We start from the raw sequence: 27,127 nt of genomic DNA on the forward strand, positions 1-27,127 counted from the left end.
GGGAGGCGGAATTGACACCACTCAAAACCAAGGCATCTGCTCAGACGGCACATGGGTCGAGAGTTCGGGCAATGAACTGTGGGACCTTGTTGTTTAGCATGGAGGCCATAAGGTCCACGTCCAGGGTCCCCCAGCGATGACAGATCTGCTGGAAAACTTCCAGGTGGAGGGATCACTCGCCCGAGGTGAGACCCTGGCGACTTAGGAAGTCCGCCGCCCAGTTCTCCACACCTGGTATGTAGATCACAGAGATGGGCAAATGGTTGGTTTCGGCCCAACGGAGAATGTGGACACCTCGAGCATGGCCGTCTTGCTGAGGGTTCCCCCTTGACGGTTGATTTACGCCACCGCTGTGGCGTTGTCGGACTGGATTCTGATGGGGTGACCTGCTAGGAGATGGTGAAAACTGAGCAATGCTAGTCCTCGTATTTCCAGGATACTGATGGGGAAACGTGACTCTCGAGTGGACCACCGCCCTTGTGCTGTATGGTGTTTGAAACCTGCACCCCAGTCCAGGAGGCTGGCATCGGTGGTCACCACCAGCCAACGGACTGGGAGAAAGGACTTTCCTTGGTTCAGGGAGGACTTCAGCGTCCACCACCTGAGGGTGTGTCTCACCCGTGGGGACAGACTGAAACAGCGGTCGAGAGAGGACGGGTTCCCGTTCCACGCCAACAGCAGCGCATGTTGTAGGGGACGGAAATGAAATTGCGCGAACGGAACTGCTTCCATGGCTGCTACCATCTGCCCGAGAATGCGCATGCTGAAACGAATGGAGTGGGAGACTGGACTTGAAAGACTCCGTGCACCCCGCTGCAAGGCCAAGGCCCTGTCTGGAGGGAGAATGACCAGGCCGCGGGAAGTGTCCAGTGTCATTCCAAGAAAGGAGATCCGTTGAGCCGGGATCGGAGAGGATTTTTCGAAGTTTATCTTCCAACCCAGGCGAGAGAGTATCCACCGTGAGATTGACAGACTCTTCGCAGGCTGGGTATGATGGGCCTTTTACCAGTAAGTAGTCCAGGTACAGAAGTACCACCACTCCCCTGGAATGAAGAATGGCCATGGTAGCCGCTATGACCTTTGTGAAAACTCTGGGAGCGGTGGCAAGGCCGAAAGGTAAGGCCACAAACTGGAAGTGTTCCTCGCGAAATGCCAAGCGAAGGAACTGTTGATGAGGAGAGAAAATTGGGATGTGGATGTAAGCATCTTTGATGTTTATGGATGCTAGGAACTCTCCTATTTCCATGGACGCGACAACAGCAGAGAGATTCCATTCTAAAGCGCCGAATTATGACAAATTTGTTGAGAAGATTTAGATCTAGGATCGGACACAGCGATCCGTCCTTTTTTGGGACCACGAATAGGTTCGAGTAAAACCCTTTGAACCTTTGGTCTTGGGGAACAGGAAGGATGACTCCATCCTTTTGTAGTGCCCTTATGGCCTGGAGAAAAGCCGTTGCCTTTGGTTTGGGAGGACAAGACTGGAAAAAACGTGTCGGGGGGTGTTATTCTATTTTGTATCCGGAGGACACCAGTTCCCTGACCCACTCGGAGACGACCGAGAGCCAGGCTTGACGGAACGAAAGTAGGCAACCTCCTACTTTGTTGATGTCCACCGGATGTTGCAACGAGTCATTGAGTGGAGGATCTAAGGGATCTGGATCCCTTAGACCCAGATGACCATGGTCTGGGTTTCCAGTTACGGTTAGGTCTGTATGAGACCTGGGAGCCTCGGTCCCCGCATGCACCTCGTTCTGATGCGGAGGAGAAGGCTGGAATAGAGATTGTTGTTGATACCGAAACGGCTGGGTAGGCTTTTGTTGGGGGAGAAATTTGCTTCTGAGATTATTTGGTCTAATTTTTCTCCAAATAGGCGGTCAGCTTGATAGGGTAGAGATGTCAAACGCTTGTAAGCAGAATCTGCTTGCAAATCTCTGAGCCACAGGGCTCTTCTGATGGAAATTGCATTTGCGGCTGCCTGTGCAGCGCAATTGGCCGCATCTATTGAGGCATTACCTACGAAGTCCCCAGCCTGGGCTATCTGGTTAGCCAGGTTGATCGCCTCTGGAGGGAGATCACTGTCTTGGATGGTCGTGGTAAGCACCTCAGCCCAAGCGACCATAGCCTTAGCCACCCAAGAAGCGGCGAAGGATGGAAAGAGACGCTCCTGTGGACTCGAAGACGGAGCGAGCCAGGTAGTCAATTTGGCGGTCAGAGGGGTTCTTAACTGAGGAACCATCTGACAGAGATAGGATCGTTTTGGAAGCGAGATGCAATACTGCAGGATCCACTGAGGGAGACTGCAGCAAGTCCTTGATTAGTTTCTGACCAAAAGGGTATTTGGCCTCAATAGGCTTTTGCCCCATGAAGCGTTTGTCAGGGTGGTCCCTGTGTTTTTGTACAATTTCTTTAAACTCAGGATGAGTGACAAATACTTTTTGGACACGTTTTGTCTTCTTAAAAGACACTGCATGTTCAGGAGTGGATACGGATTCCTCGTCCACCTTCAGGGTCTTGTTGACCGCTTCAATGAGAGAATCGAGTGTCTCTTGGGAAGTAGAGGAATCCTGGATGTAAGAATCGTCAGACTCCTATTCAGAGTCAATTAGGTTCTCCAGAGAAGGACGAGAGACTGAGCTTGCTGGAAAGCAAACACGCCCGTGGTCGGGAGACGAGACATGGGTACGTTTTCTGGAACCCAGAGCCCTTAGTGACAGTACGCCCCCTGCTGGGGGGCGGATCCGTACCGTCGCCAGAGTCCTCCGCAGTCTGACTTAAAGAGGGAGTCAATTGCCTTGGCTAGGGAAGCCATAGATTGTGACAGGGAAGTGGCCCACTCAGGGGGACTAGGCTCTGCAGGGTCGGCGGCTGCACAGAGGCTGGGTCACATTCCGCACGTAACTGGGTATTGTGAGCTCGGGGCAGAGCCGTATTGCAAGTGGCACATGAAGTGAAAGCATTAAGCTACTTACTGGTAGCGGCATTTTTCGGAGGCCCATGACAGCACTACGAGAGAGCGGATCCGCCCTTCAGGAACAGGAAACATACAGATACAAAAGGGCGGCACCTCTCCCCATGCATCAGTTGTATTTCAGAGCCTGAGAGGACTACCGGTTAGTAGCACACAAATATACATTATATACAGTTTATGTACAAAAATAATCCATCATATTGAACTATATACCACACGTGAGATCTATCTATCTCATTATATACATTATAGGAAGTGCAACCCCCACGTGAATAGGGAGGGAACTAAGGGTGCTGTCATGGGCCTCCGAAAAATGCCGCTACCAGTAAGTAGATTAATGCTTTATTCGGATTCCGATGACAGCACTACGAGAGAATTACAGAGATGTAAACTACCTTAGGGAGGGACTATAGCCTGTAGCACCCTTAACCCGAAGGTGAGATCAGAAGAGAACCCCAAGTCCAACCTATAGTGCTTGAAAAAGGTGGATGGGGATGACCACGTAGCTGCCTTACATATCTGGTCGATCGAAACTCCAGATCTTTCAGCCCAGGATGTAGCCATGGCCCGGGTGGAATGTGCCCTTAGATTCTGCGGAGCTGGACCTCCACCTGCAGTATAAGCCAGAGAGATAGCCTCCCTAATCCACTTCGCTAGCGTGTACTTTGAAACTCTAAAGGCCCCGTCACACATAGCGACGCTTGAGCGATTCCGACAACGATACGACCTGTCAGGGATCGCTCAAGCGTCGCTATGTGGTCGCTGGTGAGATGTCACACAGTGCGATCTCCCCAACGACGCAGCAGCGATGCGGCGAACTGTAGCGACCTGTAGAACGATGCTATTTCATGATGATTCAATGGGACGTCCTGTCAGCGAGGTCGTTGGTAAGGTGTCAAACACAGCGATGTGTGCTACCCAGCGGGACCTCAACGATCAAAAAATGGCCCAGGCCATTCCGACACGACCAGCGATCTCACAGCAGGGGCCTGATCGCTGCTACGTGTCACACATAGCGAGATCGCTACTGAGATCGCTGTTGCGTCACAAAACTTGTGACTCAGCAGCGATCTCGCTAGCGATCTCGCTGTGTGTGACGGGGGCTTAAGACCTTTCCTGGGACCTTGGAAGGATAGAAACAACGCATCCTCTCTCTTCCAAGCATCAGTGACTGATATATATTCTAATAGACATCTCCTAACATCTAATGTATGGAGTAACTCCTCTTTGGAATTAGAAGGATTAGGGAGAAATGACGGTAACACTATCTCCTGAGATCTGTGAAAATCTGAGGCCACTTTTGGTAAATAAGCTGGATCTGGTCTGAGGACTACTCTGTCCTGTAGAAATTCTGTATAAGGGGACAGCCTAGAAAGAGCCTGTATGTCTCCTACCCTACGAGCAGATGTAATTGCCACCAAAAACGCTGTTTTGAGGGATAGTAATTTAAGTGAGGCTGAATGTAAGGGCTCAAATGGTTCCTTAGTCAAGGCTGAAAGGACTAGATTGAGATCCCAAGGCATTGACCTATTCCTGTGTATAGGTCTGGATCTACTAGATGCTTTGATAAACCTTGATACCCAGTAGTTCCTGTCTGGTTTTTGAATCAGAAATAGAGGAGAGTAGAATCCACTCCCTCTTTCTGACTCTGGGACCTCAATCAGCACGTTTTTAAGGCATAAACTCACAACTTCTGCCTCTAAAGCCGTCTGTTCAATAGTGGAGGAGCGTAAAGGGGTTAGCATAAATTTATCCCGAGGCCAGTGAATAAATTCCAATTTCAGACCTTCTGAAATAATACCTCGGACCCAGTCACTATTTGAGATGTTAGTCCATGCGGAAGAGAAGGCTGACAATCTCCCTCCCACAGGGATTGCTAGTCATTGGTCCGGTTTCTTACGTTCTTTTGAGGAACGGCGGAACATGTAACCCGTACCTCTCCTGCGTCTATCCTCCCATCTAAAATTCTCTCTAGAGGGCGAGGATGCGCGCTTCCTTCCGCGACCAAATCTCCTCCTGTTGAATGGACGCCGATAAGAGGCTGATGACAAACTAGGGAATTTTTTCTTGTCATCTCCGGCCTTTTCAAGCAGCTCATCCAAGGTTGTCCCAAAGAGATATTCCCCTTTGCATGGAATAGCGCATAATTTGGACCTTGATTGAATGTCACCCGACCAACACTTCAACCACAGGGCTCTACGAGCCGCGTTGGAGAGTCCTGCTGCTCTGGCCGCCATTCTGACCGAATCAACCGACGCGTCCGACAGGAAACCCGCAGCATCTTGACTCACCGGAAGCGCATTTAGAATAGAACTTCTGGAAGCGCCTTCTTTAAGCTGGGATTCCAACTGTTCCAGCCAGACCATTAGGGATCTGGCTGTACAAGTCGCAGCCACTGCCGGTCTCAAGGATCCGGCTGCCATCTCCCAAGTACCTTTAAGGAAGGTATCCGCCTTCCTGTCAAGAGGGTCTTTAAGGGATCCCATGTCCTCGAAAGGTAATGCGGCTCTCTTTGATGCCTTTGCCACCGCGGCATCTAATTTAGGGGCCTTGTCCCAGGTATCCACAGTCGTATCCTCAAAGGGATACCTGCGTTTTAAAGCTGGTGGTAATGATCCCCTCTCTCGTAGTGCTGTCATGGGAATCCGAATAAAAACACTGTGCTTCTTGTTAACCTTTTTGGTCTCCTTAGGTTGAGACATAGTGTCTTTAGAGACAGGGGCAGGCTATGCGCTATGGTGCAGGGAAGGGGTTAAGCTTTCTTGATGCAGCTTACCCACGGTCCTGTGCCTGTGTCCCCCGGGAGGAATGTCGCCGCGGCAGTCCTGGGAGCTGTCAGTCAGCGTGGGCCACCTTCGGGGTCTTGTTATCCCCGCAGGAGATGAGAGGCAATATGGCCCCCGAGATTTGCAGGGCTTCTCTCGTCCCAGACGAGAAGTGCCAATATAGGGGGCGGAATTACGGCCGTGGGCAGATCTGTACACTGCAGCCTAGTCCGGCTGAAAGGCGGAGACTCAATTTCTGGGAGAGAGAGATCGGGCCATAAAAGGAACCGTCGCCCCAGTTAAGTTAGGCGTGCCCCAGACGTCGCAGGAGAGGGACAAGGAGGTATACTCGCCTGTTGATGGTTCGGGGGAGAGCGGACCCTATAAAAGGAACCAGTCACCCCCTTCACTCCGTTAAGTAAAAGATAAAAATTTACATTAAAATAAAATTTTAAAAATAAAAATTAAACTAAGAAAGTTGGGGTCTGAAAACAGACCCAAGTGCCTCCTACAGACACTAAGCAAGAACTGGTTGAATCCTGGCCAGTGAAGGGGTGTATACTGCAGAGGAGGAGTTAATCTTTCTGTGTTAACTTAGTGTCAGCAGCATAACACCCATGGTCCCGAGTCCCCCAATGAGGCGTAGCAGAAAATTATATAAATGAGGCATCGCTGTAATCGTAATGACCCAAAGAAAAAAGCTGCCTTATCAATTTTATCACACGCAGAATGGCATGGAAAAAAAAAAATCCTGAATTGCTGGTTTTTGTTTGTTTCTTCTGACTCCCAAAAATCGGAATAGAAGGCAATCAAAAATGCAGAAAATGGTACCAGCTCGCCGCGCACAAAACAAGCCATCACTTGACCAAAATTATAGCTCTCAAAATATGGCGATACAAAAACTAGTATTTGCAAACAAAAAAGTGTCTTTTAGTCTTCGACAGCAGCCAAACATAAAAACCCAATATAAATCTGGTACCGCTGTAATCACACTAACCCAAAGAATAAAGCTGTCTAATCCACTTGTACCGCAAGAGGAACTGCATAAAAAATAAATAAAACCAATTCTTCACCTGCTGATTTGTTCATTCTGCCTCCTAAAGATCGCAGCTCGGCGCAATACCTGGGGCTTCCCTGTAAATCTCTGAAATACAGGTCCTTCTCAAAAAATTAGCATATAGTGTTAAATTTCATTATTTACCATAATGTAATGATTACAATTAAACTTTCATATATTATAGATTCATTATCCACCAACTGAAATTTGTCAGGTCTTTTATTGTTTTAATACTGATGATTTTGGCATACAACTCCTGATAACCCAAAAAACCTGTCTCAATAAATTAGCATATTTCACCCATCCAATCAAATAAAAGTGTTTTTTAATAACAAACAAAAAAACCATCAAGTAATAATGTTCAGTTATGCACTCAATACTTGGTCGGGAATCCTTTGGCAGAAATGACTGCTTCAATGCGGCGTGGCATGGAGGCAATCAGCCTGTGACACTGCTGAGATGTTATGGAGGCCCAGGATGCTTCAATAGCGGCCTTAAGCTCATCCAGAGTGTTGGGTCTTGCGTCTCTCAACTTTCTCTTCACAATATCCCACAGATTCTCTATGGGGTTCAGGTCAGGAGAGTTGGCAGGCCAATTGAGCACAGTAATACCATGGTCAGTAAACCATTTACCAGTGGTTTTGGCACTGTGAGCAGGTGCCAGGTCGTGCTGAAAAATGAAATCTTCATCTCCATAAAGCATTTCAGCAGATGGAAGCATGAAGTGCTCCAAAATCTCCTGATAGCTAGCTGCATTGACCCTGCCCTTGATGAAACACAGTGGACCAACACCAGCAGCTGACATGGCACCCCACACCATCACTGACTGTGGGTACTTGACACTGGACTTCAGGCATTTTGGCATTTCCTTCTCCCCAGTCTTCCTCCAGACTCTGGCACCTTGATTTCCGAATGACATGCAAAATTTGCTTTCATCAGAAAAAAGTACTTGGGACCACTTAGCAACAGTCCAGTGCTGCTTCTCTGTAGCTCAAAAGTGGCTTTACCTGGGGAATGCGGCACCTGTAGCCCATTTCCTGCACACACCTGTGCACGGTGGCTCTGGATGTTTCCACACCAGACTCAGTCCACTGCTTCCTCAGGTTCCCCAAGGTCTGGAATCGGTCCTTCTCCACAATCTTCCTCAGGGTCCGGTCTCCTCTTCTCGTTGTACAGCGTTTTCTGCCACATTGTTTCCTTCCAACAGACTTACCATTGAGGTGCCTTGATACAGCACTCTGGGAACAGCCTATTTGTTGAGAAATTTCTTTCTGGGTCTTACCCTCTTGCTTGAGGGTGTCAATGATGGCCTTCTTGACATCTGTCAGGTCGCTAGTCTTACCCATGATGGGGGTTTTGAGTAATGAACCAGGCAGGGAGTTTATAAAAGCCTCAGGTATCTTTTGCATGTGTTTAGAGTTAATTAGTTGATTCAGAAGATTAGGGTAATAGGTCGTTTAGAGAACCTTTTCTTGATATGCTAATTTATTGAGACAGGTTTTTTGGGTTATCAGGAGTTGTATGCCAAAATCATCAGTATTAAAACAATAAAAGACCTGACAAATTTCAGTTGGTGGATAATGAATCTATAATATATGAAAGTTTAATTGTAATCATTACATTATGGTAAATAATGAAATTTAACACTATATGCTAATTTTTTGAGAAGGACCTGTAAGTGATTCAGACAGAACCTCTGGGGGAAGATACTCTATAAAAGAGGCAAATGTAGGCACTCTGGACGATATCTGGCCTGTGATATGGCAGTGTCAAGTCTTTTCAGGTGTGCATAGTCCGCTACAGTTTTCTGAACCTCCGAGAAGGACAACACTGAACAGAGGCCAGCAGGAGTCCAGTTACCCTGCTGCCTCATAGTGAATGGTTCCCTCATGGGTTTCAGCAGAATCACATCACTGATTTAGATGGAAACCCCAAACTAAAGGTGCTCAGCATAGAGCACAGTATAAATGTGATCCCAAACCTTAAAGGGAACCTGTCACCTCGGTTTTTCAGTACGAGATAAAAATACTGTTAAATAGGGCCTGAGCTGTGCGTTACTATAGTGTATTTTGTGTACCCTGATTCCACCCCTAAGCGGCCGAAATAACTTACTAAAGTCGCCGTTTTCGCCTGTCAATCAGGCTGGTCAGGTCAGATGGGCGTGGCGACATCGCTGTATCTTCCCCCAGATCTTGCATATATTTCCGTTGGTGGCGTAGTGGTTTGCGCATGCCCATCTTCTGAATCCACTGGGCAGGAGAAAAAACACGCGATCGGCGCCATTTCCCTGGTGATCTGTGGGGGTGGCCATCTTCCTGAGGCCGCGCGTGCGCATATGGAGTCCTCTGCTGCCCGGGGCTTCAGGAAAATGGCCGCGGGATGCCACGCGTGCGCAGATGGAGATCGCGGCGGCCATTTTCCTGAAGCCGAGTTCGCATCTCAACTTCAGGAAAATGGCCGCCGCAATCTCCATCGGCGCACGCGCGGCATCCCGCGGCCATTTTCCTGAAGCCCTGGGCAGCAGAGGACTCCATATGCGCAAGCGCGCCCTCAGGAAGATGGCCGCCCCCACAGATCACCAAGGAAATAGCGCCGATCGCGCAAACCACTACGCCACCAACGGAAATATATGCAAGATCTGGGGGAAGATACAGCGATGTAGCCACACCCATCTGACCTGACCAGCCTGATTGACAGGCGAAAACGGCGACTTTGGTAAGTTATTTCGGCAGCTTAGGGGTGGAATCAGGGTACACAAAATACACTATAGTAACGCACAGCTCAGGCCCTATTTAACAGCATTTTTATCTCGTACTGAAAAACCGGGGTGACAGGTTCCCTTTAAATAAAATGTTCCCAATAAAAGCTTCAACTCAATCCACAAAAAAAGTAAATAGCCACTCAGGTCCATCACCTGTTAATGGAAACATAGGGGGCTTCCACGTTACCCATAGGACAAAGGCCCTGGAAAAGCAATTTGGGGCAATCTGGGGCTAGAGACTTCTTTGTGGTAAAAATATAGTTTGTTTCCATTTTCACAGATCAACATTATAAAACTTTGCGGAGCATCTTGGGCCTCAAGGTGCTCACCACATATCTAGATAAATTCCTTGAGGGGGTCTAGCTTCCAAAATTGGGTTACTTGTGGGGTGTTTCCACTGTTCAGGCACATCAAGGGCTATCCAATTTCGACATGGCACCCTCTAATGATCCCAGCCGATTTTGAGTTAAAAAAAAAAAAAGTCAAATGGAGCTCCTTCCCTTCCGAGTCCTGCCGTGCAAACAAACTTTTTCCCCCCACATACGGGTTATGACATGCTCAGGAGAAATTGAACAACAAGTGTTGGGGTCCTTTTTCTCCTATCACAATAGTGAAAATAAAGAAATTTGGGCCTAAATCAAACATTTTATGAAAAAAAAGTTAAAATGTGCAAAAATTCCTGTGAAGCACCTGAAGAGTTAATAAACTTCTTGAATGCTGGCTGCAAAATGCAGCTGCAACCTGCTGAGTGTAGAGATACCTCTCTTCCTGAGCCCATTCCATATACCCAAACCTTAAGTTCCACATTGGCAAGAAGTTAATACACCTGATTAAAGTGAATCTGTCACCCCATTTTAGGGGCAGTCCCGATGTGGTCCGGGTCCGATGGGCGTCGTGGTCCGGTTCCGACGTCTCCCATCTTCATACGATGTCGTCCTCTTGTCTTCCTGCCACGGCTCCTGCACAGGCGTACTTTGTCGGCCCTGTTGACGGCAAAGTAAAGTACTGCAGTGCGCAGGCGCTGGGAAAGGTCAGAGAGGCCCAGCACCTACGCACTGTGGTACTTAACTCTGTCCTCAACAGGGCAGACAAATTATGCCTGCGCAGGAGCCGTGACAGGAAGCAAAGAAGGACGACATCGTATGAAAATGGGAGGCGTCAAACTGCGATGCCCATCGGACTGGACTACATCTAGACAACCACTGGGTGAGTATAATCTAACCTCTTTTTCTCATCTTTAAGGATACATCGGGGGCTTATCTACAGCATTACAGAATGCTGAAGATAAGCCCCTGATGGCGGTGGCCTTAGCTTATAGGCCTAAAATGGGGTGACAGATTCCCTTTAAAAGTCAAGTAGCTCAATACCCCAAATACTTACATTCACTACAACCTTCACCTCCCGATACTGAGCTTCATAGAAGATTCCCGCATTCTCCAAAGATTCTGGCAAGGACGGACCATTTTTGACCTGCTTGTCCAGAATGCCAACAAACTCCTCAAGCTTTGCGCTGGCTTCTTCAAAGTCCTTTGAAAATTTCTTTCCTCCTGCTTTATCTTGTTAAAAAAAAAACAAAAAAACAACAACATGTGAAGCCACACTGAAGACCTTGGAGAGAGCGTCCTACTCCACAGCTCTGACAGTAGATACCTTTCAGGCGTTTCAGAGTCTCCGTGCTGCATACATCCACTCTCATATTGGAGAGCTGCTTTTCTTTCAGGTCAACGTTATCCATTGAGCGCTTGTAAGACAGCAAGTCATCAATCAGGCCTTGAGGCTAGGGAAGGATAAACAGTATCAGAAACTAGCCAACACATACAACAAACATTCCAGAAGAAAACCAAGTTTTGGCATTTTTCTACCCCTTCTCGACAGACGCCATCCCTGTATGATGCACATTTAAAGTGCACGTGTATGGAGCAGGCTCGAGAGTGGAGCCTGCACTACCTAGGATGAGTGCTGTTTAACCACTTAAACGACACTGGAAATCTCTGTGGGGGGAAGGACGGGGGGGAGGGGGGGACATCTGGCATTGATTTATAGAAGTATGAACATATCAAAGTGATCCGTAAGGAAAAAAAATGAAATAAAAAGTCATGAAAACCTCATAAGTACAGCAAAATAATGCTCAAGAAACATTCTAAATGAAAAAATAAATAAAAGCCCTCGTGCAATAATGTAAACTGAAAAAGAAAAAGCTAAGGCTTGAAAGAAGGGTAGGAGAAGACGGGGGGAAAAAAGAAAATTAAAAGTTGGCCAGAGCAGGGAAAGGCGACATGAGAGTTGCCCATTCTTTAGAAAGGTTATCCGACACGGCTCATTTCCAACATTTGTAGTTAGTGGTGCCAATGACGTGCTGACCCCACACGTGTGCCGTGTCTTACAGATGTTTGGGGTCTTCTCAGCACTGCTCATATTTCATGTGGAAATGAGCATGCCGAATAACCCCCTTAATAATCAATATACCTAATTTGGATGTGTCCGTGTGTCTGTGCACAATGAGTCATCCACAGTTGGGCGTAACCATGGATACGGAGAGGAGCTCCCCCTGGTGGCAAGTTAAGGCATAAGCCGTTTTTGAATGTTAGGCTGTGAGGCAACACTGTGTGGCAACATTGCAAAGATGGATCGAATTGAGCACGCTGCTGCATGTAAAGAAGTGAATCGCATACGGATGCGTAACCTGCGTCTTACTGAAACAGAAGATGAACGAAATTGTCAAAGAACTGCTGATGCAGCCCAATAGAGGGCGGCCAGAGCAAGAGAAACGAATGACGTAACTGAATCACGTGGAGCATCCAATGCTGCACGACAATGAGCAACACGCAACGCACAAAGTGATACACATATTTCACAAAAAAGAGAATAAGATAACACATGTCCAAAATGAAAGAGCCACTCAACGACGGCAAGTTACATTTGCCACTAGAGGACTTCTCAATCAAATTGATGAGACGCGTATTGAAGAGCACTATGCTGGCAAACTGACATTTCTATGTCAGTTCTGCCAATGTAAAAATTTAAAAGACAAAATTGGTGAAGGACAAAACATTCGCTTCCTGAAGCAAGAGAGGGCGCATCCAATTACGTCTCATTTGTATGGATGATCAATTAGTCAAGTTGATGAAAAGAGAACATCAGCACTCCAGTATCTTTATGGCTAATATAAGGCAATACAATAGCTCGCTTGCTTTGGCATCAATGGGAGCACAAGTAGAGCCACCTCCTGGGCATGGTCCATACGGTTTTCGAATTCATGGACAAATTTACTACAGAACTGCTCCATTGCATCCCGCTGTGGATAGTACTCCCAAGTTAGCCCAGATTTTTTATCTTGGACAGTGAAGAAGCAATAAGTACAAGAAGTCAAGCAAATAAAAACAAATAAAAAGGGCCTCCCAGCACTGCTATCATCTCTTGGAGAGAAAATAAAAGCAATTAACCCACTTACAAGATGCCTTCACAATGATAATGGAATTTGAAATAGAGGAAGAGAGGATTGCTGAATTAGAAAATCACAATCCACTCAAAATAATGTCAATTATAAAAGACTACAATGATGACCAGTGGCGCTACAATGCACTAAGGTGAAATGAAGTAGCTATACTTTATCAAAATGCAATGGGTGAACCCCTATTTAATAGTGACATCAGAGTTCACCTCAAAAGTGAAAACCAAACTGTTCAAATCAGCTTTCTTCACAGAAAGTGTGATGCAATGACATATGCACTTCTGTTCCCATATGGGGACATTGGATGGACAATAAATTTGACAACTCCAATTGCCCTAAGTATTTAAGATCAAGGAATTGGTGACATTCATCTACCATTTATACCAGTGGATCGACAAGAAAAAAAAACCACCCAGTTGCAGTACTACAGGCATGGAAGTGACGAGTTCAACCCCAGTAATTGTTGCTGGGAAGTTGACAACAATTTATCGTTGACCGATACATTACAATTGAATCCGATAGGATCAAATATATCAAACAAAATTAAAAGGCATTACGTGTCGACAGTTATGCCGGCATTATGGACACCAGTAATTTTACTGTCCACTTTCATTGGAAGCCCAAGAGCTATGTAGCAAAATTACCAAGACGCCATGACAATTGTCTGAAAATTCGGAAAGCCAGATCTTTTTGTTACGATGACCTGTAACCCAAAGTGGAAAATTACTTAACACTTAGAACCATGGCAAAGGCCAGAGTTCAGACCAGATTTGGTTGCACGAGTATTTTGAAAAAAAACACACTTTTGGCCGTGTAGTTGCCTATGTGCATGTGATAGAATTTCAAAAGCATGCATTACCACACGCTCTTAATCCTCAGAGAAGAAGATAAACCGAGGAACAAAGAAATAATTGATGAATTGGTCTCTGCTGAAATCCCAAATGAGACCGCAAATCCAAAACTGCATGAGGCAGTGATGAAGCACATGATTCATGGCCCATGTGGCGAAGATCAACCTGGTGCTATATGCATGACAGATGGTCAATGCGCAAAAAAATTCCCAAAGAAATTTAATACAGAGACAAACCCCAATGTTGATGGTTACCCACAGTACCATTAACGCAATACTGAGAAAACCAGACGAGGAACGCGAGAAATCGACAATAGACGCGTAGTTCCATACAACCCCTATTTATTACTCAAGTACAATTGCAAGATCAATGTTGAGATATGTGCTTCAATATAAAGTGTTAAATATCTTTTAAAATATGAATACAAGACATGACTGTACCAATATCAAGTTTGATACATTAAACTGGAATGAACCAGCCATGTACCTAGATTCTCAGCATATAAGCGCCCCTGAGTGCACGTGGAGAATCAAAAAAAATAAAATGCATGATGCTTCACATACCATTAAAAGGCTTGCTGTTCACCTTGAAAACATGCAGCAAGTGTTTTTCAAAGATTGTAATGTGGATATAGTTATTTCGGACTCAAAAGCCTCTACTCTGCAGGCTTATTTTGAGCTAAACAGAGATGATGCTTCCGCTCTGTCAGTATTTGTACAGTGAAATCCCTGAACACTATATGTCTGGGATAGAAAAGATGTACTAGAAGGATGGAAAAAACAACGGGCTCAATTTGGAAAAACAATTGCCCAAATGTATACAGTCTCTAACAGATGGTGAGCTGTATTACCTAAGACTCCTTTTACTTCAAGTAAGAGGAGCAAAGTCTTATGCTGACTTAAGAACTGTCAATGGAGTCGTACATGACAAGTATAAAAATGCATGCATTGATCTTTATCTTTTGGAAGACTATTTTCAATAGGAAGACGGTATAACGGATGCAATCGCTTTCCAAATGCCCTATCAACTTCGTGAATTATTTGCTATAATTTGTGTATATGGGGAACCAGCTGAACATTGGCATTATGGCAAAAATATAAAACCAAATTTATGGAGGATTACACCAGGTGGTATACTCCAGAAATTGCTGAGCAACTGGCTCTTCGTGATATTAATGAAGTGCTCTTAAGCAATAATAAGTCCTGTGCTGACTACGGATTTCCAACTCCAGTAAATGTTCCAGATGAAATACTGGACCAACTGAATTATGCTGTAAAAGCAGGAGGCTGAGCAATTGAAAGCTATGCTTAATGAAGCTCAGAAATCCGCTTTCGATGCAATTATGCAAGCAGACAATGCTGCATCACAGCCAGACGACACTAGCTCACACTGTTTTTTTCTTGAGCGTTCCCGTACCAGCCGAGAAGCGCCGGAAAATCCAATATGCACAAGTACGGCATGTGTTTGTGGCCCAGAATGAGGGGGATTGTTTCCAAATTCAAAACGACTTAGTATTAGACTACATTTGTGGAGTGGGGACAACGAGGGGTGCCATTTCATCTTTATATAAGGATCAGCTTCACACTCACCTATTAGAATATCGGATTGGTGCGAGGGCTAAATGGGAAAGAGAGCTGGGTCGTTTAAAGGATGAAACGTGTATTAGAATGGATATTGAAACTATCACTGAATGAGCCGTATAGGCTCTCCCAGCTTTATATTGTACACAGAGTGTATATATCCCCGGATGTCCTGTATAGAGTTGGGCTGAGATCTGACTCGGAATGCCCTACATGTAGGAATGATAGTGCTGGAATGTTTCATATGTTATGGTCGTGTCCGAGATTGACTGCTTTTTGGTTGGTGGTTGTAAGCCGGATAGAAGGGGCATACAGATGTGTAATTCAAAGAGAACCTTCGGTGTGCGTGGTGGGGTACGTGGAAGAGATAACTGTGGATAACAAGCTGAAAATAGCAATCGCTAGATTACTATACATGGCTCGAAAGGTCATAGCCAAAAATTGGATCAAGGAGGAACCTCCCTCGAGGGGAGAATATCTTAACTATGTGAAGCAGGTCATTATCCTGGAAAAGGGTGTATATCAGAAAAGAGGGAAGATGGGCCTGTTTGATAAATTGTGGATGCCCTGGCTGGATCTAGGCTAGGGGAGGCTAAGAGAAGTTAGGCCCGAGGAGGGTTTGCCTATATATTTATGGTGTACTCGTGTACAAATAAGTTATTGTATATGGATAACGTATATAATACTACAAGATATGTTAAGAGGAAGACGTGAGCTGTCTAAAATGGAAGGAGGGGGGCGGGATGGGTAAGGGAAAAGTTAAGAGTGAGAAAAATGGAAATACATACCTTAATGTGAAATGTTTTATTGTACTCTTATATTTAATAAAAAACATTTGAGTAAAAAAAAAAAGAGAAGCGCCGGAAAAGCGGACAGAGCCACCTTAGCGCGCCATAGTGCGGGTGCAGCTTCCGGGATGCGGCCTACACATCGGCCGAAGCCGGGGGCTAAATTTTTGCAGCCGGTCGAGCGTTACCTCAGGGAGGTGGGCCACAGGGAAGTGGCTGACTGCCTTTCAGCATGTGAATATCCTGCTGCAGAGGCCCATCGCTGACTGGATCCACTCACCATGGGTCGTGTCCCGGCATGGAGACGCCGCGATGAATGGGTTTCAGCGCTGAGGAAAGTGCGCACTCTATTGTTCTGCTGGAGGTCAGGTATTGCAGCGTGGACGGTGCAGGGATAAAGGTGTAAACCTCAATCCACCATCCCTTTGTTAGGGAGGTGGAGAGGAACCGTCCGCCTCCATGCTTTCACAGTGGTGGGACAGTGGGGGCTGCTCGGACGCCAAAGAGAGGGGCCTCTGTACATCAATGGAGTACAAGCCCCCAGATGGACAGGGCCTGTTGTCCGGCATTAGGCTTGGCTGGGGAAGAGGGTATGTGGAGGTGACACTCCATGTGCTCGTCCCTTGAAGGTTTGGGGAGATGAATGCCCTTGAAGGGACCCGTCGCCCATAAGAATCAGCTCAGGTTTGGCATCCCACATCGCAGGAAAGGATATGGAGAGGCGACACTCTCCGTGCTCACCTATTGATGGTTCAGGGAGATCAGAACCTTGATAGGATCCGTCGCCCCATGTGTCCGTGGAAAAAATAAAATAAAAAATGTAAAAAGGTAAAAATAAAATAATAAAGAGCTTTGGGTCTGAATAGCAGACCCATCCATGTGCCTCCTACGGACACTAAGCAAGAACTGGTTAGCTGAGAGCCAGCAGGAGGGTGTACACTGCAGAGGCGCTAACTTTCTTTGCATCATTCAGTGTCAGCCTCCTGGTGGCAGCAGCATACACCCACGGGCTGTGTCCCCCAATGAGGCGAAGGAGAAAAGTCTATTTGCCCAGTAGCCTCCACTGGATTGGCGGCTACATTACTACCAAACTGTAGCACCTACCATTCCAAGTCTGGCCTTGGAATTACAATAAATGAGAGTGTCAAAAATTAAGCCAACGTCACTTCAAGCAAAGGAGCTTAGGGAGTTACCTGTCGTTATTTGGGACTAAGTAACAATGACTCTCTGTTTTAATAAGAACGCTGTGGATAATTTGTTCCAAGATATAGGTGGAAAAAAAGACCATTTGGTGGAAAAGTTTTCATAAACGGTGGTGACTTTCGTCAAACTCTACCAATAGTGGAAGGTGGAAGAAGAGCCCAAATTGTACAGTCCACCATTAAATACTCAAAATCCTGGAATCAGTTTTCATAGTTCCAGTTACAACAAAATATGAGAACCTCTCAGGATGAAGTTGAGTACAACTCATAGCTACTGAAACTTGGCAATGGAGAGTTGTCAAATGTATACGGTCTACCAGAAGAGAATTGAAATCCCAAATTCTTTTATTGAAGAGGGTGATTTAATTACAGCTATTTTTGGTGACTCAATGGAGACTACCCATGCAACGGTAGAAAATTGCCAATAAAGCAATTCTTACGCCATTGAATGACGTTCACGCCTTTAACGACAAAATTCTTAGTCAAGTTCACAGTGAACACTCAACATATCGCCCTGTCTACACAATTGCGGAGGAGGAGGCTGGGATTCTCACAGATTACCCTTTAGAGCTTCTTAACTCTTTGAATCCCACTGGGATGCCTCCTCATGAACTAAAGCTGAAACCAGGAGCTTTAATTATGCGCCTGCGTAATCTTAACAGAAAGCGTGGCCTTTGTAATGGCACAAGGCTTTATGTAAAAAGCTTAAAAGCAAAAGTTATTCATGTCGTTGCTTTAAATGGAAAAGCAAAGGGGTCAGACAGTTCTTATTTCAAGAATTGATCTGATTTCCAAAGATAAAAACTTGCCAGTCCAGATGTGACGGCATCAGTTTCCTGTCATGTTGGCTTTTGCAATGACCATCAATAAATCTCAGGCCTTGGATATTGTGGGAATTTATTTGCCTCTCCCAGTGTTTTCACACGGGCAGTTATATGTGGCTTTCTCCAGGGGAAGGAAAAGCCAACAAATAAGGGTCAAAATATTTGAGACACAGAAGCAAAGTAAACTTATTCCTTACGTTGACAAATGGTTTACTGTCAACTGTGTGTACAAAGAAGTCTTTTATTTATTCAGCTTTTTAACAATTGTAAAAGCCAAAAAATGTTGTACACAGAAGCGGGACTAATTCCTAGCCTAGGTCTACGGACCAAACATTGGGCATGGGCAGGGCCTTGGGGGCAGATCCCAAGTGCGCTCAACCATGTGAAATAGCTTATGCTCAGGAACATTGAGGAATAGCGCTATTGGATAGATCTACCCCTTCATTTCCTTTAGGAATAGGGCTATGGGATAGCTCTACCCGTTCACTTTCTTCATGGATTGCGCTATTGGATAGCTCTACCTGAACAGTATTAACTACAGAGATTTTCATACACAAGGTAGGAGTGGCAGGAGAGGTATACCAGGTATTTATGTTTAAAGGAAAAAAAGACACACAAGTGCTAATCCCCTAAAAGATACCCTTAGCAGCTGGAGTCAGGGCAGGTAGGCGCCGATTCTGCTGTGAAAATACTAATGGTAATTAATAGGACTGAAACCGCGCATAAGGGAACTGGAATACGTGTGGAAATGCCAAGGCACAGGTGCAGATATTATTATTATTAATTTTTATTTATATAGCGCCAACATATTCTGCAGCACTTTACAATTTAAGCGGGGACATGTACAAACAATAAATTCAGTACAAGTTAAGACAATTTAAACAGTGACATTAGGGGTGAGGTCCCTGCTCGCAAGCTTACAATCTACAAGGAAATGGGGGGACACAATAGGTGAAAAGTGCTTGTTATTTCAGGTCTGGCAATTATAATAAATAGGGATTTTCATACAAAGCTGCATGATCCGGTGATCAGCCCGTGTGTTTAAGTGCAATAGTCAAGTATCGAGTGCAGTTATCATCTGCATGGATGGTGTGGAGACAGATGAATAGTAGGGTGCAGATTCAGAGTAATATTTGGAAGGAGGAAACAGGGCAAAGTTAGTTTACCGAGTAGTTGATGTGGTAGGCTTGTTTGAAGAGATGGGTTTTTAAAGTGCGCTTGAATAGGTCGGAGCTAGGTATCAGTCTGATCGTCTGGGGAAGTGCATTCCAGAGAGCTGGCGCAGCACGAGAGAAGTCTTGGAGACGGAGGTGCGAGGTTCGGATTACGGGGGATGTTAGTCTTAGGTCATTTGTAGAACGGAGGGCACGTGTAGGGCGATAGACGGAGATGAGAGAGGAGATATAAGGCGGTTCAGAACTGTGGAGAGCTTTGTGGGTGAGAGAGATGAGTTTATACTGGACCCTGTAGCGAATGGGTGGGTAGCCAGTGTAATGACTGGCACAAGATGGAGGCATCGGTGAAGCGGCTGGACAGAAATATGACCCTGGCTGCCGCATTCAAGATGGATTGGAGAGGAGAAAGTTTGGAAAGAAGGAGACCGATCAGAAGAGAGTTGCAGTAGTCCAGACGAGAAAGAATAAGAGCAACAGTAGGAGCCTTAGCGGTTTTAAAGGTGAGAAAAGGTCGGATTCTGGAGATGTTTTTAAGATGCAGGTGACAGGAGCGCGTGAGTGATCGGATATAGGGAGTAAAGGAAAGTTCGGTGTCGATTATGACCCCAAGACAGCAGGCATGCTGCTTGGGAGTTATGGTTGAACCCTCCAGGGTAATTTCGATGTTGGGTAGAGTGAGGTTAGTAGAAGGGAGAAAAAAGTAGATCAGTTTTGGAGAGATTTAGTTTCAGATAGAGGGAGGACATGATGTTAGAGACAGCAGACAGACAATCCTTGGTATTTTGAATTAGGGTAGGGGTTATGTCAGGGGAAGAAGTGTATAATTGTGTGTCGTCAGCATAGAGATGGTACTGGAACCCAAATCTGCTGATTGTTTGTCCAATAGGGACAGTGTATAGAGAGAAAAGGAGGGGGCCGAGGACTGAGCCCTGCGGAACCCCAATAGTAAGGGGACAAGGAGAGGAAGAGGAGCCGGCAAAAGATACAGTGAAGGAGCGGTCAGAGAGGTAGGAGGAGAACCAGGAGAGGACTGTGTCCTTGAGGCCTATGGAGCAGAGCATGGTGAGATGGAGCTGGTGATCCACAGTATCAAATGCGGCAGATAGATCCAGGAGAATCAGCAGAGAGCAATGACCTTTGGATTTAGCGTTTATTAGATCATTAGAGACTTTAGTGAGGGCAGTTTCAGTGGAGTGTAAAGAGTGGAAACCAGATTGTAAGGGGTCAAGAGGAGAGTTATCCGAGAGATAGCGGATTAGACGGGAGTGGACCAAGCGTTCCAGGAGTTTAGAGATGAAGGAAAGGTTAGAGACAGGTCTGTAGTCAGCCGTGCAGTTCTGGTCCAGGGATGGCTTTTTAAGTAAACATGATGGCATGTTTAAATGAGTAGGAAAAGATGCCCGAGGAAAGAGAGAGGTTAAATATTTTAGTCAGGTGAGTGGTGACCACTGGTGAGAGACTGCAGGAGAGGTGAAGGAATGGGGTCACTATTGCAGGTTGTAGGCCGAGCAGAAGTGAGGAGCTTGGAAACTACTTCTTCTGAAACAGGCTCAAAGATGTCTAATGAGCTTGAGGTGCGGCAGGGAAGAAGATCCAGGCACTGAGGAGATTGGGCTGAGATATCCTGATGGATGTGGTTGATTTTTTTTCTAGGAAATAAGTGGCCAGATCCTCACCACTGAGATTGGAGATGGGGGGCCTGTACTTTAGGTTTCAGGAGGGAGTTTAAGGTTTCAAAAAGTCGTTTTGGGTTGTTGGATAGTGAGGTAATGAGGGTGGTGAAGTAGGATTGTTTGGCCATATGAAGGGCAGAGTTATAGGTTTTGAGCATGAACTTACAGTGGATGAAGTCTTCTGCTAAGAGATATTTTCTCCAATGCCGCTCTGCACACCTTAAGCAGCGCTGTAGTGGAGAGCCCGGCGTCCAGTAAAATCAATAGGTGTATTGGCAAGCAAGCCTGGAAGTGCTGCAGCACAGCGGCGGTGTGCAATGGCTACGCAGAGCCAGGGAAAGCCCCGGCCGGTGGCGTCCCTGGATACGAGCGAGGGGGGAGATGGCCGACAGGAGACTTAGCATGTGACGTCACAGCTACGGAGCGGCACTGGGACCAGACTACTACCAACGCGTTTCGGAGGAACTGCGTCCTCCGTCGGGATGACGAAGCTTCCAGGCTTGCTTGCCCATACACCTATTGATTTTACTACACGCGGGGCTCTCCACTACAAGACCTGACGTGCATCCGTATAGTTGACACCGCTGCACCTGGACCCTGGTGAGTCCTCCTTCAGCATATCGGTGCACATGTTTGCATATACCATTTCTCACTTTATCATTCGGTTATTACTAGATCTGTGAGGGGGCCTCTCACATCATTACCTATTGTGTGCCATTGTGCAGTAGCAACCATAATTGGGCTCTTGGCACCGTTGCTTACTTTCTGGTAGGAGCCACACAGCTTCTAGGAGCTTTTCTGAAGCAATTACATTATCTACACGTGTGCCTTGGCATTTCCACACGTATTCCAGTTCCCTTAAGCGCAGGTATTTATGTTTGCTATTAGTCTGCACATACGCCAGTCTGGTGCGTGAGTACACCCCATTGCGTGGCTCGTAATCACCGCGCGCGCCCGAAGTGCGCACAATCACTCGTAACTTATTATTCTTACCCTAAACTCAGCCACAATCTTTGATTTCAGGGCCGCTTTAGGAGTTACTGCAACAGCTAAATTACAGAAGAAAAAAATAAAATTAATACATATTTATTCCACAACACTGAAATGATATCCTTTTATCACTGGGCTATGACTACTGGTATGGAATGACGAATTTGCTAGAAATACATCATGGTTAGTTTCAGAATTTAGTCTAAGGCTACTTTCACACTAGCGTTGTGTGACGTACATCGCAATGCGTCGTTTTGGAGAAAAAAACGCATCCTGCGAAGTTGCCCGCAGGATGCGTTTTTTTTTTCCATAGACTTGTATTAGCCGACGCATTGCGACGTATGGCCACACGTCACATCACTCGTACGACGGATGCGTTGTGTTTTGGCGGACCGTCGGCAAAAAAAAACGTTGCATGTAACTTTTTTTGTGTGTCGTGTCCGCCAATTCCGACAGCGCATGCGTGGCCGAAACTCCGCCCCCTCCTCCCCGGACCTTACAATGGGGCAGCGGATGCGTTGTAAAACTGCATCCGCTGCCCCCGTTGTTCATTTTTTTCGCAGTTTGCATCGGTACGACGCATGGCGACGGCCCTGTACCGACGCTAGTGTGAAAGTAGCCTTAGTTGAAGGGGTAGTCTGGACAAAATGAGAAGTTCAGGGGTGGCTTAAAACCACGCTGGATCCAGGGGTGGGAGGGAGCAGGGTATCACTTCGTTTGCTATTGTTTTACGGCTCCAAGACACAGATGTTTCATTTAGCTCAGACTATCCCTTTATATGTATGTGTGTGGGGGCCAGAACTACCACACCGCAGCAATTGTCAGCCTCCGGATCCAAACACATAGACATCCGCACAGCAGCTACTTACGTTCTGGGGTTTTCTCCACTGGTTTCGCTCGAGAAGGTTTGCTTCTTTCCCGTTTATTCCATCCGCTAGCTACAACAAAAGTATTTCAGTGAGGAGTAGTCAGATGTCAGAAAGGAAAATGGATGTAATATTTTATTTAGGAGGACTCAGCTGAGTCACCAGCATTAGGCTAGGTTCATATTGTGTTAATGTGACCGCGCTAACGGACAGCGTTGAACGGCGAAATTAACGCCGTGCAACGCGTCTGTTAGCGCGCCCATTAACAGCAATGGTGACGCGCATCACTAGCGCGTGTCATTTTCGGCACGCGCTAGCGATGTGCCGGTGTTTTGTGGCGCGCCACGGACGCTGCTTGCAGCGTCCGCGGCGCGCCAGAGGTCTGTTCCCCGATCTCGCAGATCTCCGATCTGCGAGAGCGGGGAGGTTTAACGCGACCCCATAAAACAACATTGCGTTAGGGCAATCCGCTAGCGCTAGGCGCTAAACAGATTGCTCTAATGCAATATGAACCTAGCCTTAGAAAAGGAAGGTGTTGCAGAGACAGTCCCTTTAAGGATAAGGCCTGAATGATTCAATTTAAAGGGAACCTGTCACCCACCCAGGGCCTATTAAGGTAAAAGTGTCACCTTCTACAGCACTAAGGCTGCATTCTGTGAAGGTGGCTCTTATGTTTTTGATCCCTATTAACGCTGAAATATTATTATTATTTATTTATACAGCACCATTAATTCCATGGTGCTGTACATGAGAAAGGGGTTACATACAGAGTTATAGATATCGTTTACAGTAAACAAATTTACAGTGACAGACTGGTACAGAGGAGAGAGGACCCTGTCCTTGCGGACTTACTGTACATTCTATGGGATAGTGGGGAAATATTCACTTTCACGTTTTCTCCCTGACTCAGCTGCCTCGTAGCCGTCTATCATCCCACCAGGCGCCGTCTCCTCTGTTTCCTCACGCCTCCGGCGCCTGCGCAGTGCTCTCATTTTTCGGGCATGTGCGGTGCGCTCAGCCCTGGAACTCACATCAGCTGATGTACTGATGTATTCACACTGTGGGGCGGAATCTGGTGCTATGGGCAGGCGCGATCTACTTACATCACTTGATGTAAGTTCCAGGGCAGCACGCACGGCGCATGCCCGAGAAATAATTGCAGAGCGCCGATGATGGCACAAGACCGAGGAGGTGGTGCCCAGTGGGATGATGGACGGCTGTGAGGCGGCCGAGTCAGGGAGAAATCATACCTCCCTGACTCAATACAGGAATGCAGCCTTAGTGCTGCTGAAGGTGGCTCCTTTACCTTAATAGGACCTGGGGGGGTGACAGGTTCCCTGTAAGGTTTAAATCTTTTTGTTTGTTTTTTTAAAGTTTTTTTTATGTATCTGTACATGGGACTGGTTTTTAGCTAGTAGACTTGCATTTGTCAGCAGCACATATGACTATTAAGTAAAACATGATAGCAAGCAATTGAAAGAATCTGCCATTTTTTTCAACATTTTATGACATTGAAACCTGTCAGCAGGATTGTGCACAGTAACCTACAGTGTCAGGTCGGCACCGTTATACTGATTACAATGACACCTGGTGATGAAATCAGTCTAGTGGTTGTTGTTTAATCTTTATTTTCAGTTTTGAGTTAAATGATATGCTCATGCCCCGTGACGGCCTGTGCACCTGTGCAGTAGTAGCAGCTATCAGATCTGTATAAACACACACTTATAGCTGCTACTGTGCAGGCACAGGGGGGGGAGACAGGCGCAATTTTGAATTTTATTTTTTTTGTACTTGATCAATAACATGAACAGTTAATACAAGGACACTAAACCAGCAATTATGCTGCAGGCAGGGGCCACAGCCAGCACCTGCCTGCAGAAGGGTTTGTGTTTTTTTCTAGTATGTATATATAATATTCATTATGTAAACTAGGGGGCAGGTCAGTGAGGGATCAGTGACCTGTCAGCAGTTTGCATTATGAATACCTAATCAGAGCACCACTAGATTATAGTAACCCCATAATCTCGCAGCAAGTATTAGATGGGTTTAGAGGGAGCTCTCCCCTCTGTATAACTCCTAAGTTGCTATTGACCAAGGAATACAAGTTCAACCTGCGTGATCCTAGCAGATGTAGCAGGACCCCAGATGATCTGTGTTGAAACTAAACACCCAACTTACTCAGTGCAGTCTTAAATGCAGCAATTGTATCCTCTTGGTAAACATTTCTTTCTTCCCATATTTTAAAAACCCTCTCGACAGATTTCGATACGGATGGATCCCTTTGGAGAAACAAATTCCAAATTAATTTCGTGTTGCATTGGATTAAAGGGAACCTGTCGCCCCGTTTTTTCAGTATGAGATAAAAATACCGTTAAATAGGGCCTGAGCTGTGCGTTACTATAGTGTATTTTTTGTCCCGATTCCCCACCTATGCTGCCGAAAAACCTTACCAAAGTCGCAGTTTTCTCCTGTCAATCAGGCTGCTCTTCTCAAAAGGGCGTGGTGAAATGGCTGCTTCTCCCCCACCTCTTGCTTATCTTCTCGTTGTTGGCATAGTGGTTCTCGCATGCGCAACAGCCGAAAAAGAGCGCGATCTGTGCTATTCCCCTGGTTATCGGTGGGGGCGGCCATCTTGCTGAGGCCGCGCGTGCGCAGATGGAGTGTTCTGCTGCCCGGGGCTTCAGGAAAATGGCCGCGGGATGCCGCGCGTGCGCAGATGGAGATCGCGGCGGCCATTTTCCTGAAGCCGAGTTCGCATCTCTGCTTCAGTAAAATGGCCGCCGCGATCTCCATCTGCGCACGTGCGGCATCCCGTGGCCATTTTCCAGAAGCCCCGGGCAGCAGAACACTCCATCTGCACACGCGCGGCCTCAGGAAGATGACCGCCCCCACCGATAACCAGGGGGATAGCACAGATCGCTCTTTTTCGGCTGCTGCGCATGCGAGAACCACTACGCCAACGCCGGGAAGATAAGCAAGAGGTGGGGGGGAAGCAGCCATTTCACCACGCCCTTTTGACCAGAGCAGCCTGATTGACAGGAGAAAACGGCGACTTTGGTAAGGAACTTCGGCAGCATAGGTGGGGAATCAGGGGACAAAAAATACACTATAGTAACGCACAGCTCAGGCCCTATTTAACTATATTTTTATCTCATACTGAAAAAACCGGGTGACAGGTTCCCTTTAAAGATATAATGAATGGTCCCTAACCCCTGGATATATTATATAACATCTCAATGTCAGCATATGGTGGGCTGGGGAGAATCTAGCCAAAATACATCAGCAGGGATAATCACTGAATATCTAGTGGGGAAGGGTCCATTGTTAGCTAGTTTGGAAGTGGGTAGATTTAGATTGAACCAAGAAAAATTCCCTACCATAGTTATGATGGGGAAAAGGAGATTTTTGTGTACTCACCGTATAATCTCTTTCTCTTGGCCTCTAATTGGGGGACACAGGACCATGGGTGTTATGCTGCTGTCCACTAGGAGGCGACACTATGCATAATCAGAAAAAGATTAACCATGGCTCCTCCTCTGCAGTATACACCCCTGGACGGCGTCAGCCTTCTCCAGTTTTGTGCAAAAGCAGGAGGAGGAACGTGACATGAATAACAACCATGCCTATGAGAGGGCAACTATGTACGAGCTCAAGCAAACAATATGAAAACTCGACAGTAACAATGGCCCGGAAGGGCAACAGGGTGGGAGCTGTGTCCCCCAATTAGAGGCTAAGAGAAAGATTTTACGGTGAGTACACAAAAATCTCCTCTACTCGCTCGCCTCATTTGGGGACACAAGACCATGGGACGTCCCAAAGCAGTCCCTGGGTGGGAAGCAATGGACGAATATTGTGCAGACAGGCTGCTACACTTGGGGCACCGCCGCCTGCAGAACACATCTACCCAGGCTCGCGTCCGCTGAGGACTGGGTATGAACCCTGTAGTGTTTAGTAAACGTGTGTAGGCTAGTCCAAGTGGCCGCCTTACACACTTGTTGTGCCGAAGCCTGGTGCCGAATGCCCAGGAAGCCCCTACCGCCCTTGTAGAGTGTGCCGTAATACCGGCTGGAAGAGGAGAATTCTTAAGGCGGTAGGCGTCATGTATGGTGGATTTGATCCACCTGGCAAGGGTAGCTTTGGAAACTGGCAGACCCTTGTGGCCGCCTTCCAGAA

The 27,127-nt window shown here is 46.5% G+C and overlaps 1 protein-coding gene across 1 annotated transcript in view; it reads right to left on the reverse strand.

Annotated features, from left to right (window-relative positions):
* RPRD2 (regulation of nuclear pre-mRNA domain containing 2) overlaps positions 1 to 27,127 on the reverse strand; it is a 99,560-nt gene that overhangs the window by 14,844 nt on the left and 57,589 nt on the right. The window contains exons 3-7 of the mRNA XM_069727075.1: positions 25,133 to 25,233; positions 22,958 to 23,026; positions 22,092 to 22,147; positions 11,205 to 11,331; positions 10,935 to 11,110 (exon numbers count right to left, since the gene is read on the reverse strand). Coding sequence (XP_069583176.1) covers positions 10,935 to 11,110; positions 11,205 to 11,331; positions 22,092 to 22,147; positions 22,958 to 23,026; positions 25,133 to 25,233 — 529 coding nt within the window. The remainder of the gene's footprint in view (positions 1 to 10,934; positions 11,111 to 11,204; positions 11,332 to 22,091; positions 22,148 to 22,957; positions 23,027 to 25,132; positions 25,234 to 27,127) is intronic.

This window comes from Ranitomeya imitator, chromosome 1, assembly GCF_032444005.1.
Source record: "Ranitomeya imitator isolate aRanImi1 chromosome 1, aRanImi1.pri, whole genome shotgun sequence".
Lineage (NCBI taxonomy): Eukaryota > Metazoa > Chordata > Amphibia > Anura > Dendrobatidae > Ranitomeya > Ranitomeya imitator.